The sequence below is a fragment of the Tetrao urogallus genome (assembly GCF_951394365.1).
Source record: "Tetrao urogallus genome assembly, chromosome: 1".
In the NCBI taxonomy this organism is placed as follows: Eukaryota; Metazoa; Chordata; class Aves; order Galliformes; family Phasianidae; genus Tetrao; species Tetrao urogallus.
In genome coordinates, this window is record NC_136813.1 from 10,913,729 (window position 1) to 10,927,927 (window position 14,199).

Sequence of the window (14,199 nt, forward strand, 5' to 3'; positions counted from 1 at the left end):
CCTTACTTAAAACATTGAGAAAGAAGAGAGTGCAAGAACCCCACAACCCTATTTTTGGTCAGCCTGTATCAGCTTTATAGGTGCCAACTCAACAAACTGCAACGTGTGATGAGCATGGACATTGTAAGGACAACTGAGGGTGGCTGTCAGTAAAACAAGATTAGGCATGATTCAAACACATAAGTGTAGCTGAAATGGCAAATTGTGAGGGCTCTCCTCTTGGGAAGAGACACGATAAAGCAGATGACTTTTGCACTTCAGTAGCATGCTGTAGAATTTGTCATGATTAATTTCACATTAAAGCGTGGTCAAGGTTTGCATCCACATTTCACATCACCTTCAATTGCTGTAGTAAGACAGTGACTGGCAGGCAGTCTCCAGGAGACACAGAAGAATCCAGTGGGCAATTCAATGCAACACAGCACGTGCATCTCTGTCAGAGTTATGAGCTGGTGGCACGCTCTCAGAACAGGCAGAACCAATCTTCTGCTGGACTCCACTAAACTGAAAAATGATTGCTTGGAAAAGAAGTCTCTAAGCACTTCACTCCCTTGCTTAAAGAACAAAGCGCTAGAATTGAATATAATAAAAAGAGTTTTAGGATTCTGACCACCGTGCAGAAATCCAACTGGAAACAATGCAGAGTAGTGCTCCTCAGTGTTACTTTTGTTATCATTAGTAATGTTAAGCATCAAGAAAATAAAACACGTCATTGCACATTACAGCCGTCAAGAAACACGGCTTAAATTTGACACTATAGAATCGAATAACCTGATGCTACATCACAAACAGCTTCTGGTGTGTATCTATTTCAAAAGGTCTTTACATACTCAGTAAAAATTCCTTTACTCCCTCCCAGTGAATGCTTCAGGTTAAGTGACGAGTTATGGCACGAAGGGCGTACAGAAGTTCTGCTTGCATACGAGCTTCCATTAGAAGTAGATTGACGTGAACCTGTTAGAAATTAAATCAGACGTTCAGTTCACCGCTGAATGCAGGATCATTTATTTCATTTATTTATGCCACCATCTGGAACCTTTAGCAAAGTATCACATCAAGAAATGAGGTCCTTTCTCCCTGCTCCTGCTGCAAGACTCCAGTTCCTTTTGGGACAATGTCCTACAAACTAACATTGCCTGCTTTAAGGGACCTTCAATCTGAAAAGTCCCAACAAAACCACTTCTGTACCCTGATGGCATAGCTCTTCAAGAATCATACTTTCTTTGGTTTTCTACCACTTATGAATGCCATATAGGAACACAGAATAAGGAACAATTTATACACCGGACAGGCAGGCATGAAAGCACTGAGCCTGTCAGGAAGTATTTCACTTAGATATCTGAAGACATGTTGACAATTTTATTGATGAAAAGCACTGTGAAGATTATATTTATATGGAGTAAGCTCTTTTTTGATCCACAAATCCAAAGCATTGGCATGGTTGACTGCATCTGCATCTGCATTCCCAAGTTTATCCACTTTTCTATTACAGATGTCAGTTCAATTTTATGCAGAAGTCACTCAAAGCAAGAAAAAACACAAAAAAATGATTGATACCACCAGCACACTACTAAGTTTTTTCATAAGATTGATATTTAACATTCAATGAATTAATCTCATTTGTTTTTCTCTAGTTACAAACAGTTTGGGAAATACAGCCACTTTTAGGAGTCACAGAATGATAGAATGGTTTGGGCTGGAAGTGAATTTAAGATCATCTAATTCTGACCCTCTACAGGCAGGGAGTCACCATAGTTTCATCTATGAACAGCATGTGGGCCTCTGTGCAGCCAGTCTGGCTGTGCAACACGTACCTTCTCCGAGTGCTTGAACTGACGCCAGTAACTGTCGTACATGCGCTTGGTAGTTCTCTCTGGGTAGCAGGTCACTGTCTTTATGTAAACCTTCAGGCTGCGTTCAAGTAGCTGATTAACTTCTCCATAATCATAGTCATCATACCTACATAACAAAGGCAGGAATTCTGTTGGACAGGCATTCTTAAAAGCACGGTCATTTGCAGCATTAGATTCTGATCTTTTGCAACATTAAGTTCTCATGCTTAGGAATTCGAGCACTTGTTATATATGCTAGAATGCATTCTGCTAACAGAGGAAAGGCTCACTACTGGGATGCTGTCTTTTCTGAGCAGAGAACACAGGCTGGTTTCAACCCGATTCATAATCATTTATATGACTCATAATCATAATTCACTGGAAGTAAAAGCTTTACTGACACGGCAGAGAAACCACTCAACTTCCAGACTGAGGTACTACCTCCACCTCTACACCCAGAGTCTAAGATGATGCTTTTCACACCGTTCAATTTTCATTTGGTGCTGACACAGTTTTGAATGTACTCCTTAGCCAGGGGTTTTCTTCCATACCTGATTCCATACATACAGTGGACATAGTTGAATAAAGCTCTTCTTAATGTAGTTGTATCAACATCTTCATGTGTTGCCATAGTGTTATACGTGAGGTTATACACCATCCGGAACTTTTCATCGAGGAGATGCCCGATGTCAGAATAAAGCCTGTTCACGAGGGAAAAGCCATGATTTTCCCAAGTATAGTCCTGCAGGAGAAAAAGGAAAGAAATAAATATACAAGGGACGTGAAGTCCCTGTGATTCTTTCAACAGCTCAACACTTTTTTGCTGTCTGTGAGTAGCTTTGCTCTCCTCCAAAGAATCTTTCATTTTGAATCTTTCGTTGGTATCACCTGCTCCACTCTGCCAGGTCTCCTTCTCCATGAGTCACATCACAACTGCCCATCTTTGGTTGGCTATCACCATCCTATGTGAGAAAAAAGCCCCAAGCTTGTTCTGAAGTGCAGAGGCAATTTTTCACTGCTCTGCTGCTTTGACCAGTGCCATTCTAAACAAGATAGACTTGCAAAACTTAGAAATTTATTCCTCTAGGGGGTTTTAGTGCTTAACTCCAAGCAGAAGCAGAGTATGCACTTCCATCCAGGATGTACAATCACTGGGCAAAGCGCTGAAAAATCTTTCAACAAAGTAATAAAATCCAGGTCCTAGCCAAGCATCTAGATTGCAAGAGCAAAAGTATGCCTGTTTGCATGAGGAATAGGAAATCTTTGCGTGGTGATGGCATGGCATCAGCAGCAGAGGAGAATGACCCTGTATGCATTAGGGCAGCATACAACCACTCTCCATGTTGTGGTTATACAGAACATGTTAGTTTGCCCACATCCTTGGCAAGTGTTCCGTTACTCCATCACAGACTCTCTACAACTGAGGGCATCATCTCCACATCCTTCTCTTGCCTGGCTGTTTTCCAGAAGTACTGTGGGGCAAGGGCTCCACTCACTTGCTTTAGAGCTCATCTACCAGACTGAATCCCTTATTAGGACTAAGGGAAGTATCAAGAAGGATAACGTTCAGCTGCTTAAAATTGGAATTCAGTGACATCTGAAATGCTCCAGGTCCCACTTGACCTCCAGTTGCCAGTCCAAACAACCACAAAGTTTGGGAGCTATGCCTTATCTACCTGGCCCTGCAGAGATGTCAAGTACATCCAAGGGACATCACAAATGCTTCAAAAACAGAAACCCCAGGATGGGGCAAAGCAGTGCTTACTGACAACAGCTGATTTATAGCAATCATGGTAACGTTTTAAGACACTCTGCTGTGTGTGAAGTACCTCTTTCTATCACAGAATTTAAATGCACAGACACAAATGATAGTCTTGTTTCAACAGAATAAGGTTCGGATTTATTGCAGAGTTTTGTGATGCTGCTTCAATTTAAACAGCATTAATAGCAGAGTATTTGGATGCTGTGGGTATGTACATCGAACTACTTTGGAGTAGGCCATACTATTAAAGTTAAATTGCTAAGGTGACTCCTTTGAATATAGGCCAGAAGCTGTCTTGTTTATTTAAGAGCAGAGACATTTTAGTTCCAATTTCAACTTTGGTTGAGTTTTTTTCCATGGGAGCCTGCTGTTCCTAAAGTATTTAAGCAGTATGTTTGATTTACAGGCTCTGACTCTGCCTTATTCTTTTTGGCAGTATCTACTTACTTCAGACTCATATGAAGACCACAGAATAAATTATCCAGACCAGCAATGGCTGCTATATAGCTAAATACATTTCCTGAAAGTGATCACAGATTTTTTATTTTAAAGTCTTGGATACATCTTCTGACCATAGAGTTATACTGCACCTACTGTGCTTTACTTGAAGTTCTCTGTTTCGGTTTAAGATTTCTTCCATTCCTTACAATTTATCACTAGACTGCTTATGAATCTACTCTATAACCTGGAACAGAACCATCTAGAAGGTCTCTGCTGTATCATATATTACACAGAGGCTTATGAGTCTGGTCATGGACAAAGATACCATATGTAAGACACGGTACAGACAGAAGACAGTTCTCTCAACAGCACTGAATATTTATATATTCATAAAGAGTCAGAAACCTCAGTGTTACAGTAATCATATTTAAGAACTCTTTTTCTTTTCAGACATTCAAATTTCAGTGCTGTGGTGCATCTGCAGGAAGGATTTCACCCAATCACTCTCACAGACACAGACAGATCTATTCACTGATAACTCAAGGCAGAGAGCACTTGATACAAATGGCAGGAATAAAGTATTCTTCCAGTATGGTCTTTTTCACATTTGGAGGGACAGAAAAGGCTTCTTTCTTTTTTACCTTTTGCTTTTATTCCAGACTAAGTGATACGCTTTACAGTTTTCAAGTATTAATTCTGCTAATACTTGGAATATGACTGAAAATGAAATCTCCTCTTGTTTGAGATTTACAAATTGTAAAAGACTCATTGCTGGTAAATTTATAGAAGATTCCAAATTACTTAATGGACCATAACACAAAAAAGCACATGTAACAAACATGCCCCACTACTTCACCTTGTCCTGCAATGACAGCTGCATATATCCTTTGAGCAAACGTGCTTTAAAGAGACGCTACCTGAGCTCTGAATGTTGGCAGATGGTCTTCTCCTCGCCGTGCAAAGTCTTTGTACCCAAACCCAGGATCTTCAACGTAGCGGGAGACATCTGTAGAAACTATTTCATCATCAAATGCTGTGAGAAAAAAACAGCAAAACGCTTTGCTTTAGGCAAGCACAGGAGTCAGCTCTGACTTCAAATTACCACTCTACTGCAGCTAGAAGGCAAGTTAAAAATGTGCAAAGGAAAAGTGTGGTATGAAGGAAGGAAAAAAGTCCATCTTCATCTGCTTGTACGGAGTCCATCCTTCTCCTGGAGTCTACTTATCAGCCTACACTGGACATCAAGATTACTTCTCCAAGATGGGAAGAGATAAGCTAAACTTCTGGAGAGGTCCTCCTCTTTCAGTTCACTTCTGAGACAGGCTAGGTATCTTAGACAAGATGAATCCTGTTAGTAAAGTTATTATATTAGAATAAGAGACAGAAAAATAATCCTGTTGACAACCAGATTGTTATGCTGAGCAGACTGTATATGAGCAGGTACAGTGTCCAGAATTACATCAGCTGTGATCTGTAACAACCCAGAACAAGAACAAGAAGAGAGCAATGCAATTCTGCACTTGTAAATATCAACAGAAAATTACATGAAAGTGAAGAGCTCTATAGCACAGGCTGAAATTCTGCCAGAAGCCCCAGTAACCAGGCATCTTCAAAGAGCTCCAAAACGTGTCACTAAGCAAGTGCAGGTTCTCTATCAGGATTCAATCTTTCCCTCCCGAATAAACAGGTGGCCTGGTTGTGTAACTACCTTTGCAGAAGTTGACTACTGCATAGCTGACTGCATTTGACCCTGATGTTACAATCCTGGCCTGCTTCCACGTGCATCGACAGAACAGTTGCCATATGTCCACTACAAAGTTGGTGAGCCTAAGAATTGCAGAACTGCTTTATCTCCTCTCTGCCTCATTAAACAATCAAAACATAACTGCATAGGAAGAAGATTGAGCAGCATCTGCTAAAGCGAATCCTCAGTGAAGAATTTAACACCTGCATTCATACACCCCTCTCCCCAGCAATGCTGGATTCCGTGGAAGGATACAAGACATGGTGCATGCAGACTCCTCACCTCAAACCCAGCAAATGAAAGACTGGCAGCAACATCAGCAAAAAAAATCCCTCCTAGCCCAAACAACACCTCATGCTTAAAAGCTTGAGTGGCAGAGACTTCCAGAAGTCCCAGTTTGAAAATGAAACCGCAGTGGGTCTCAGTTCATCAACACAGTTGAGTCTGTCTAAGTGAGAATGGACAATGTCCGCTTCTAAACATCCAACAACGACGTTGGTGGAAATCTGCCTCAGAGCTTTTGGACATTCTTAGAAAGCCACAAAACAATCACTGCCAACTCACAGAACTCTTCCTCTCTTTTGGGCTTGATGCACAAAACCTGAAGTACTTCAGATGTGTTTGTTCTGGCTTGTATTCTGAACAAGAAGAAGCAATTCACTACTAGTGCATATTTTTGGCTTTCTTACCAGATTCTCTTTGAAGCGACTGATATCATTAAATTCATACTGTCCATACAGTTTGTGACATTTTATGAGTTGTTCCTCAAAGAGATAAAGCTATGATATTCAGGCAACCCCTAACATAAAGAGATGGCTGGAGATTCTGACTGTCTTAACAATCTTCTTAAAATGCTTTGGGAAAAAGCATTGGGAAAAAAAACCTTGGTGTCAGTGCAGAATACTTCATTGCATCATTTGTTAGAAATGAAAACTGAAATAGTCTGAAATAAACTGAACGCTAAGCAATCTCTGACATCATACCAGTAACAGAAAAGCACAGAAGAATGATCACTAAAAACAGCAAGTTAGAGAGGAGGCATGAATGAATAAATCTGAAAACACAGAGCATACAAAGAAACTGGAGTTTACATTCAAACTCTTACAGAAACCTATGTTTTTTTTTGTTTTGTTTTTATTTTTCTAAACACACATAAGCTAAATTTCAAGAAGCAAAATGGATGCTGGTATTTGCCAATAAGGAAAGGTTAAAGAGATGAACCAAGTGATCCTTACCACGCTTTTACTAAGCCAAGATCCAGCACAAAGAAATGGGCAAAAATGCTGTAGGCATTGAACTTTACTCTTTGTTTATTTTATGCAAAGCCCCCCAAAAATCCAACTTAAACTGAAAAAGCATAAATACATAAATACCTCCACTAATTACTAGCAGACTCTCCTTCTTCTCCTTCTCAAAGCGAGTGTCCATTTCTTCCTGAGAGGCTTCTTCATCCTCTTTATCTTCTTGCAGCCTCTTCATCCTCTCCATCAAGGCCTCCAGCTCACTTAAGGAATCTGCAATCTGCAAAAACATCAAGACATTCTTTAAAATCAGAAGACAGACAGTGTGTCATCTTCACAGTTCATGCTCAACAATAAGCGTTCTCAAAAAAAAAAGAGCAGCAAAGATGAAAGCTTAAGCCAGAATTCCTTGTGCAATACAGAGTGTAGACAAACAGCTTTCAGAAAATTAGGAGAAGGAAAGAGGTAGGTGTTGCTCTCAGCTATCACAGCACACTACAGCACGATTAACAGTGGAAGAGGCAGTGTTTGAACATGGAAAACACGGCTGCTTAAAATGCATTTTCCCCCATTAAGACTGCTCAAGAAAAGACAGCTAACTGCCCTACATGCATACGAAGCCAACCTTTATGGTACTTTTACTCAATCTACTGGTAATACAAAATATCTTACTGAGGAGATACAGCGCAATACAGGAACACAACCTGAGACAGAAAAACAGAGTTTTCCTTTTTTTTTTTTTTTAATTTCTATTCATTCTGTGTGCTCAGAACAACTATTACATGGAGCTTTTCTTCTTGTTCTTGTGTGGAAAACTGTTCTCTTCAACAGAAATACATCAAAGTTTGGTGCCTGGTGATCTGCATTCACCATTTTCCACAAGGTGAACTGCCTGGTCTTTCTTTTCCACCTTTTCTTCTCGATTCCAGCTTTCTGCCCCTAACTGTGAATGTCTCTCAGTGTAGCACTCCCTGCTTACCAAGCTACCTACAGCCAGCAGCAGCCCTCTGCCCACTACCAACGCAGAGTAACACATCCTGCTGATTTAAGCTGGCATGTCTTACAGCCCATCTTTGCTTCGGATGCGCTAATGGAACTGATGGATCACAAACTCACATTGCAAGCTGACTGCTGGTTTGGAAAAATGCATCTACTGACTCTGCTCACAATCCTTATATTCCATAAAGGAGATGGGGCTAATTCACCAACTCATATTAATTCAAGGACTTTTCTTCAAAGGCAATTTTAGGAAAAAAAATGCATTTATGTTAAGTCCTCTCTTGGTTCACTCAAGACCAGAACACCTGCGTGAAGAACCATGCCATTTATTTCAGACATTTCCTCTCAGCCACATGGAAGTGTTTTTCAAAATCAACCTGCTTTGTGATCACAGACCTTGAAGTCAAAATGAATAATGCGACCTCTGCTGCTTTCTTCCCATTTCTTTTTTCATTCCACATGGTCGGAACATGGGTAACACCGCGTTCTTATCAGTGATACGCCATCTGCAGACACTGGCACTTTAAGTTTCCAACTGGAAGCATAGTTTTAGTCTTGCTCAATGGGTTGTGAGATTAGCTATTAAAATCACATTACTTTAACTATCATCCTCTGTTTCAGTGTGGTTTTGAAAAGGATTACACAGCAACTGCTAAAGCTAATGTAAGAGTAACCAGACCCAAGCATTTCAGAAAATAGACAAAAACTTTCAAACTACCCTGAAATTTAAACAGGAAAGAATGGAAGAAAACTTTCTAATGCAAAACAGAGGCAAGCAAAAAGAATCTTCTTGCAACACTAACCCCAAAGTTGCTACTTGTGAGGGATGCATTTTCTATGTTGTTGTCATTGGCAAGATCACAGACACAGAAGTTGTTGACTGCTATAAGTCTGACTCCATTAGATGTATCCGGATCTCTCTCTGGATTAATGCCACTACCAAATACAAAACTTGCCAAGGCATGATAATGTGCCAACAGGACAACAGCATGCACCAGTTCAGGAAGAGACCAATTATTTTCCCCAGTCTTGACAAGTTTCTGAAATGAGAATAAAAAAAGTGTAAATATAAAATTTCTTTTGGCCCCCAGCTTTTGTATAAGATGCTATGCATGACTTTTAAAAAGGGATCAATTCCTTTCTTCCAATAAATACCATACTCCTCTCGCACACAAACACTCACTAGATTAAAAGAGAGAGGCCTGATATATTACCTCGATTCTCCCAGGGTTATTTTAGTCATTGCTACTTCTAAAAAATAAATCTTGTTGCCTTTGTCACACAGCAGAATTTATTGGCTTATTCGATGCTCTAGAACTTCCCCGAATGTTTTAACTCAAGGTAAAAAAAAGTCTAACCAGACACAGCTTAGCTCTCAGCAGTTCTTATTACTGGACATTTACTGCTATTACAAGGCACAATTCAACAGGTACCTGAATGTGCTCTTTCGTGATCAGCCAGGGCCGGTGTGCAAGGAGTTTGTTTATTTCGTTCAGATTTTTCAGCCTTTGGGGAATGTATTCTAAACCGTTCAACCATTCTGCAATCCCACCAGTCTTCAAAAACTCATCAACATGCATATTTATTAGGTAGGAACACTGATGTCTGGCAGCGGCCTAAGATAATTAAACACAGAGGGAGAAGATCAGCACATTAGCGAGTAATGTGATTTTGCTGCAGGTAGAAACAGGATATTAACACAAAACAAAAATACAATTTGATTGCAAAGGGCCATGTTTTATATTGCAAAGCATTTCTACACAGTAGGGAGGGTTCTCCTGTAAGTGTGATTACTTTGCAACACAAGCTCTAATTGAGGTTGCAGGGGATCTCTAGAACATACTAGCATCTTCTTTCTAAAGGCTTCCTTTTTCTTTTTTTTAATAAGAAAGTCAAGGTCATGGGAGAAAATGGCTAGCCCATTGGTACGTACCATTATAGCAATGTAGTGCCTATATGGCAAAGGAAGGGGCCCATCCATGCGCAGCATGTAGAACTGGCTGCGGAGGAAAGACTCCAGGTACTGCGTGTGGATACTCATGACCTGTGTGATGTTGTCCAGGCGGCCAGATGTAGAGTATTCTTCCACAAGAAGATTAGTACGTTCATCCAAACCATTTGCTTGCATCACCTGCAAAATAAGATGGAGAAACTTACAATACTGGAGAGAAACATACTGTAGTATGAAATGTTGGCTTGTGTAAAAAACTTCTGAAGATATAGATGTATACATGTGCCTGTTAATAAGTGAATATGCACACAGATGTTACTTGTATACTGAGCACCATATGACTGCTGTTCTAGTAACTGACTACAAAAACCCAGAACATTTTCTGCAGAGCTTTCCAAAATGGCTAAACTCTCAGATGCTTCACGTAAAATTTGTGTGGAGACTTGGAAGTGAGCAAAAATGGAAAGTAAAGTCTTTATGGATGTCAACCTGTAGAGACACACACTACCCAAACACTCAGCCCTAAAACCAATTTTGAAACTAATGGAGAAGAGTGGGGTTACGTAACCAAATTACAGAAACAGTCTGGCAATCTACCACAGCTGGGTTTGTATAATTGAAGAGGAGATCAAATGCTAATTTGTCTGTAACATTCAAGTATTATTTAGAATAGGAATTTAATGCTTTCTTTAAACAAAAGCTGTTCTTTAATTATTCCAGCTGATCCAAACCTTGGGCACAAGATGAAATGAAGCAGTACAAGCAAGCAGCTCTTGAACTGCAAGCCCTGACACAGTATTAGTACTATTACTCAGTGTTTATCACCAAGAACTGCCATTTTAAACATGTTCACCATTGAAGCTACAAGCAAAAGGCTAAAATACCCAGTATTTATCCTGAAATAGCACAGTTTTAGACGAGCCAGCTTACTGCTGCAAGCACTATGAAATGGGAAGCCATTTTAGCAGATTTACTGTACGAGACAGAAAACATGCCTAAAACCAAGAAGACACAACTCTTGCTGAGCAACTCCATTCAAAGTATGTTTTCCTTCTTGTCAATGGGCTGATGAACATACTGTGTACCAAATCTTTTTCCACCAAGCTGGGCCAGGGCAATCCCAGGTATTTATACAAACTGGGGGAAGATCTCCTTGAGAGCAGCCCTGTGGAGAAGGAGAGGGACCTGGTGGATGAGAAGCTGGACATGAGCCAGCAGTGTGTGCCTGCAGCCCAGAAGGCCAACTGTGTTCTGGGCTGCATTAAAAAAGGGGTGGCCAGCAAGGAGAGGGAGGTGATTGTGCCCCTCTACTCAGCTCTTGGGAGGCTCCATCCGCAGCACTGCATCCAGGCCTGGGGCCCCCGGCGCAAGAAAGGTGCAGAGCTCTTGGAACAAGTCCAGAGGAGGACCACTAAGATGAGGGCTGGAGCACCTCTCCTATGAGGAAAGGTTGAGGGAACTGGGCTTGTTTAGCCTGGAGAAGAGAAAGCTGCAGGGAGACCTCGTTGTGGCCTTGCAGTATTTGAATGGAGCGTATAAACAGGAGGGGGAATGGCTATTTACAAGGGTGGATAGTGATAGGACAAGGGAGAATGGTTTTAAAGTGAGACATGGGAGGTTCAGGTTAGATATTAGGAGGAAGTTTTTCACACAGAAGGTGGTGACACACTGGAACAGGCTGCCCAAGGAGGTTGTGGATGCCCCATCCCTGCAGGCATTCAAGGCCAGGCTGGATGTGGCTCTGGGCAGCCTGGTCTGGTGGTTGGTGACCCTGCACATAGCAGGGGGTTGAAACTGGATGATCATTGTGGTCCTTTTCAACGCAGGCCATTCTGTGATTCTATGAACGTACCACCTTTCATTTCTCACGACTATTCCTAGTTTGAATTTACGGGCCCACAGACAAAGTGGAGAAGCAGTTTGGCAACCCCATTATTATTGTGTGTGTCACTCCTCACTATTACAGCTTTCTTTGTTTTCCACCAGAAATCATGTCAATTTGGTTTTCCTCTGGAATGTTTTTGCCATCAGTGTTTTATTCATGAGTTAGAAATCAGTCTATCTCACTTAGTATTTTACACCCCTCACTCCATTTAAGGAATCCCCCAATTTCTTCAGCAACTTTACTTTCCTGATGTGTAAGGACTTTTGTCTCATGCAGCAGTTCCTCGAGGAAATTCTACTTTTCAGCCCTGCTGTGTTGCTGGTGTGCTGTTCTCCAGCTAGGCAGGAATTTTCCATCTATCTTAGCAGAAGTTAAAGAGAAAACATTCTGCTGACAAAACTGAAATACACTCCTGTAGGACTGCACTGTTGCAATACAAGGCGCAGCAGTATGCAGCATTATTGCTTCCGAGATTTATCCCTACGTATATTGCAAATCTCTTCACACTGCACATGTACTTCCTCCTCATTACCTGCCCATATACATTGTGAAAAAAAATCAAACTTTGATAAGACCAGTGTTTTTATCAAACTTTGTGAGACACTGAACATACGATCAGGCTCTAACCACACCTTTCCTACCTACTATATTACTTCATGTCACAGAATGGGGGAAAAAAAGCAGTTGTTTGCTCAACAAACAATATTTAAAATTGGTTTATGATTCTGAGTAACTTTTCATTCCTACAGGTAGAGGGAGGTTCCAGCCCTGAGTTACTGCTGCTCCTTTCTGGAGACTACTCAGTGCTTTCCTCCTGTACCCTTAGCTAGTACCTACTACCAAGCGTATCAGTTGTAAAATAAATTCATTAAGAACCCACTCAAAATGTTGTATGCCATTATTTTAATTACAATCACATTTCTCCTTTTCATGCAATTTTTCTCTTAACAAGAGAAATATACATAAAGGAAGTACTTCTCACAAGCTGGGCTGGCTGAAACTCATTCTGCTTCCTCTTTCTCCAGTCTGCAAGGCTCATTTTGATATTTGTTGGGTTTTTTTTTACTTCATTATATTTCTTGTAGCCAGGCTTTACACTACTCTGTTTTTAGATTCACATCTTCGCCATGTATAAACAGAGACTCAGAGAACAGCAGATATCTTACCTTTCCAAAATTTCTTTTTGGCTCTTATAGCATGTGAATGATCTGCTTTTACTAAGTATTTAAAAGCAAACAAAAAAAAAGGCCCTATTTTTATAGTCTGCCATCCCAAACAATTTGTCAATCAATAAATAATACTCTGTGAAGATTAATTTCAGGGCAAGGGAACTACTGCACAGGAAAGCTTCTATTTACTGTGGCGAGGTGCAAATCAAGGCTTAAGCTGAACACTAAATCATGCACAGAAATCTTCAGGCTGAAATCAAACTGTTCCTTTCAACCATAAATTCTCTAAAGAACCACAGTCACAGTCTCAGAAGTTGGTCATATTTGTAGGCTGACTTAAACTGAAGGTCAGGTACTGCCCTGAGAGCTATATAATGCTCTGTCGCAGTACGGACAAGTCTCCCCTTAGGCCTGACATTAACAGTAAGAACAGATCATCCCCTGTGGAAAGAGCAGAGCAGCACTCAGGGCTGGCATGGGGAGCGTGGGCAACTGCGAGCAACTCCACTGTCAGCACATGCAGGAAAGGGCAGCTTGGCTCTTATCCGCTGGAGCTTGCTCCTCTTAAACCATTCTTGTTGCTCCCAAAGAGACTCATTCAGGTTCCTCTGGGCAGGCAGGATGGTAAAACTGTTCTTCAGTATTTTCATGCTAAGAGTCACCTCACACTCAGCCCAGCTAACTGCAAACTTACCTCATTCTCAGGTATAAAGGCACTTGGTCCTCTTGTTAATGGTGGAGAGACTTGGACTCTTTTTTCCTGCAGAAGAGTCATACAATTCAATCAGTTTGAGGAATAACACATTAGCCCACTTTATCTTGCAAGTTAGATCTAAAGGCCTTGGCTTGGTTCTCTTCCCAAGGCCACCTGCATGCTTTACAGTCAAGTACACAAGAAGCCATCTCCCCACATTGGATTTGCATCCCTCGTGCTTTGCTCAAACAAATGGCATGAATTTTGGCAAGGCCAAAAAGAAAATTACTGGTCCAATTAGAGATACGTGGACAACAACAATAAAAAATGTGGCACAATGCTAAAATTGGCAATTTGCTGGATTGAACAGGAGTTTTGAAAGCAAAGGGGGAAAAAAAGCTGTCCTTACCACTATGTGCACAAAGGCCACACCTGAGAAATTATAATCAAGAAGCCATTTTCTTCAGTGTAAGAACCTAAT

The 14,199-nt window shown here is 40.9% G+C and overlaps 1 protein-coding gene across 2 annotated transcripts; it reads right to left on the minus strand.

Moving 5' to 3' along the window:
* Positions 1 to 867: 867 nt before the first annotated feature.
* Positions 868 to 13,763, minus strand: SESN3 (sestrin 3; the record flags this gene model as incomplete). Of its 2 annotated transcripts, XM_079539758.1 has the most annotated exons (9): positions 868 to 954; positions 1,815 to 1,959; positions 2,384 to 2,574; positions 4,953 to 5,092; positions 7,153 to 7,300; positions 8,823 to 9,059; positions 9,453 to 9,635; positions 9,953 to 10,150; positions 13,719 to 13,763. In XM_079539758.1, 8 exons carry the CDS (start codon positions 10,145 to 10,147, stop codon positions 868 to 870), a joined length of 1,326 nt encoding a protein of 441 aa, XP_079395884.1. The 2 variants fall into 2 exon arrangements, with proteins under 2 accessions (XP_079395884.1, XP_079395883.1); XM_079539757.1 differs by lacking the exons at positions 9,453 to 9,635; positions 13,719 to 13,763 and having other exon boundaries at positions 9,953 to 10,060.
* Positions 13,764 to 14,199: the final 436 nt, after the last annotated feature.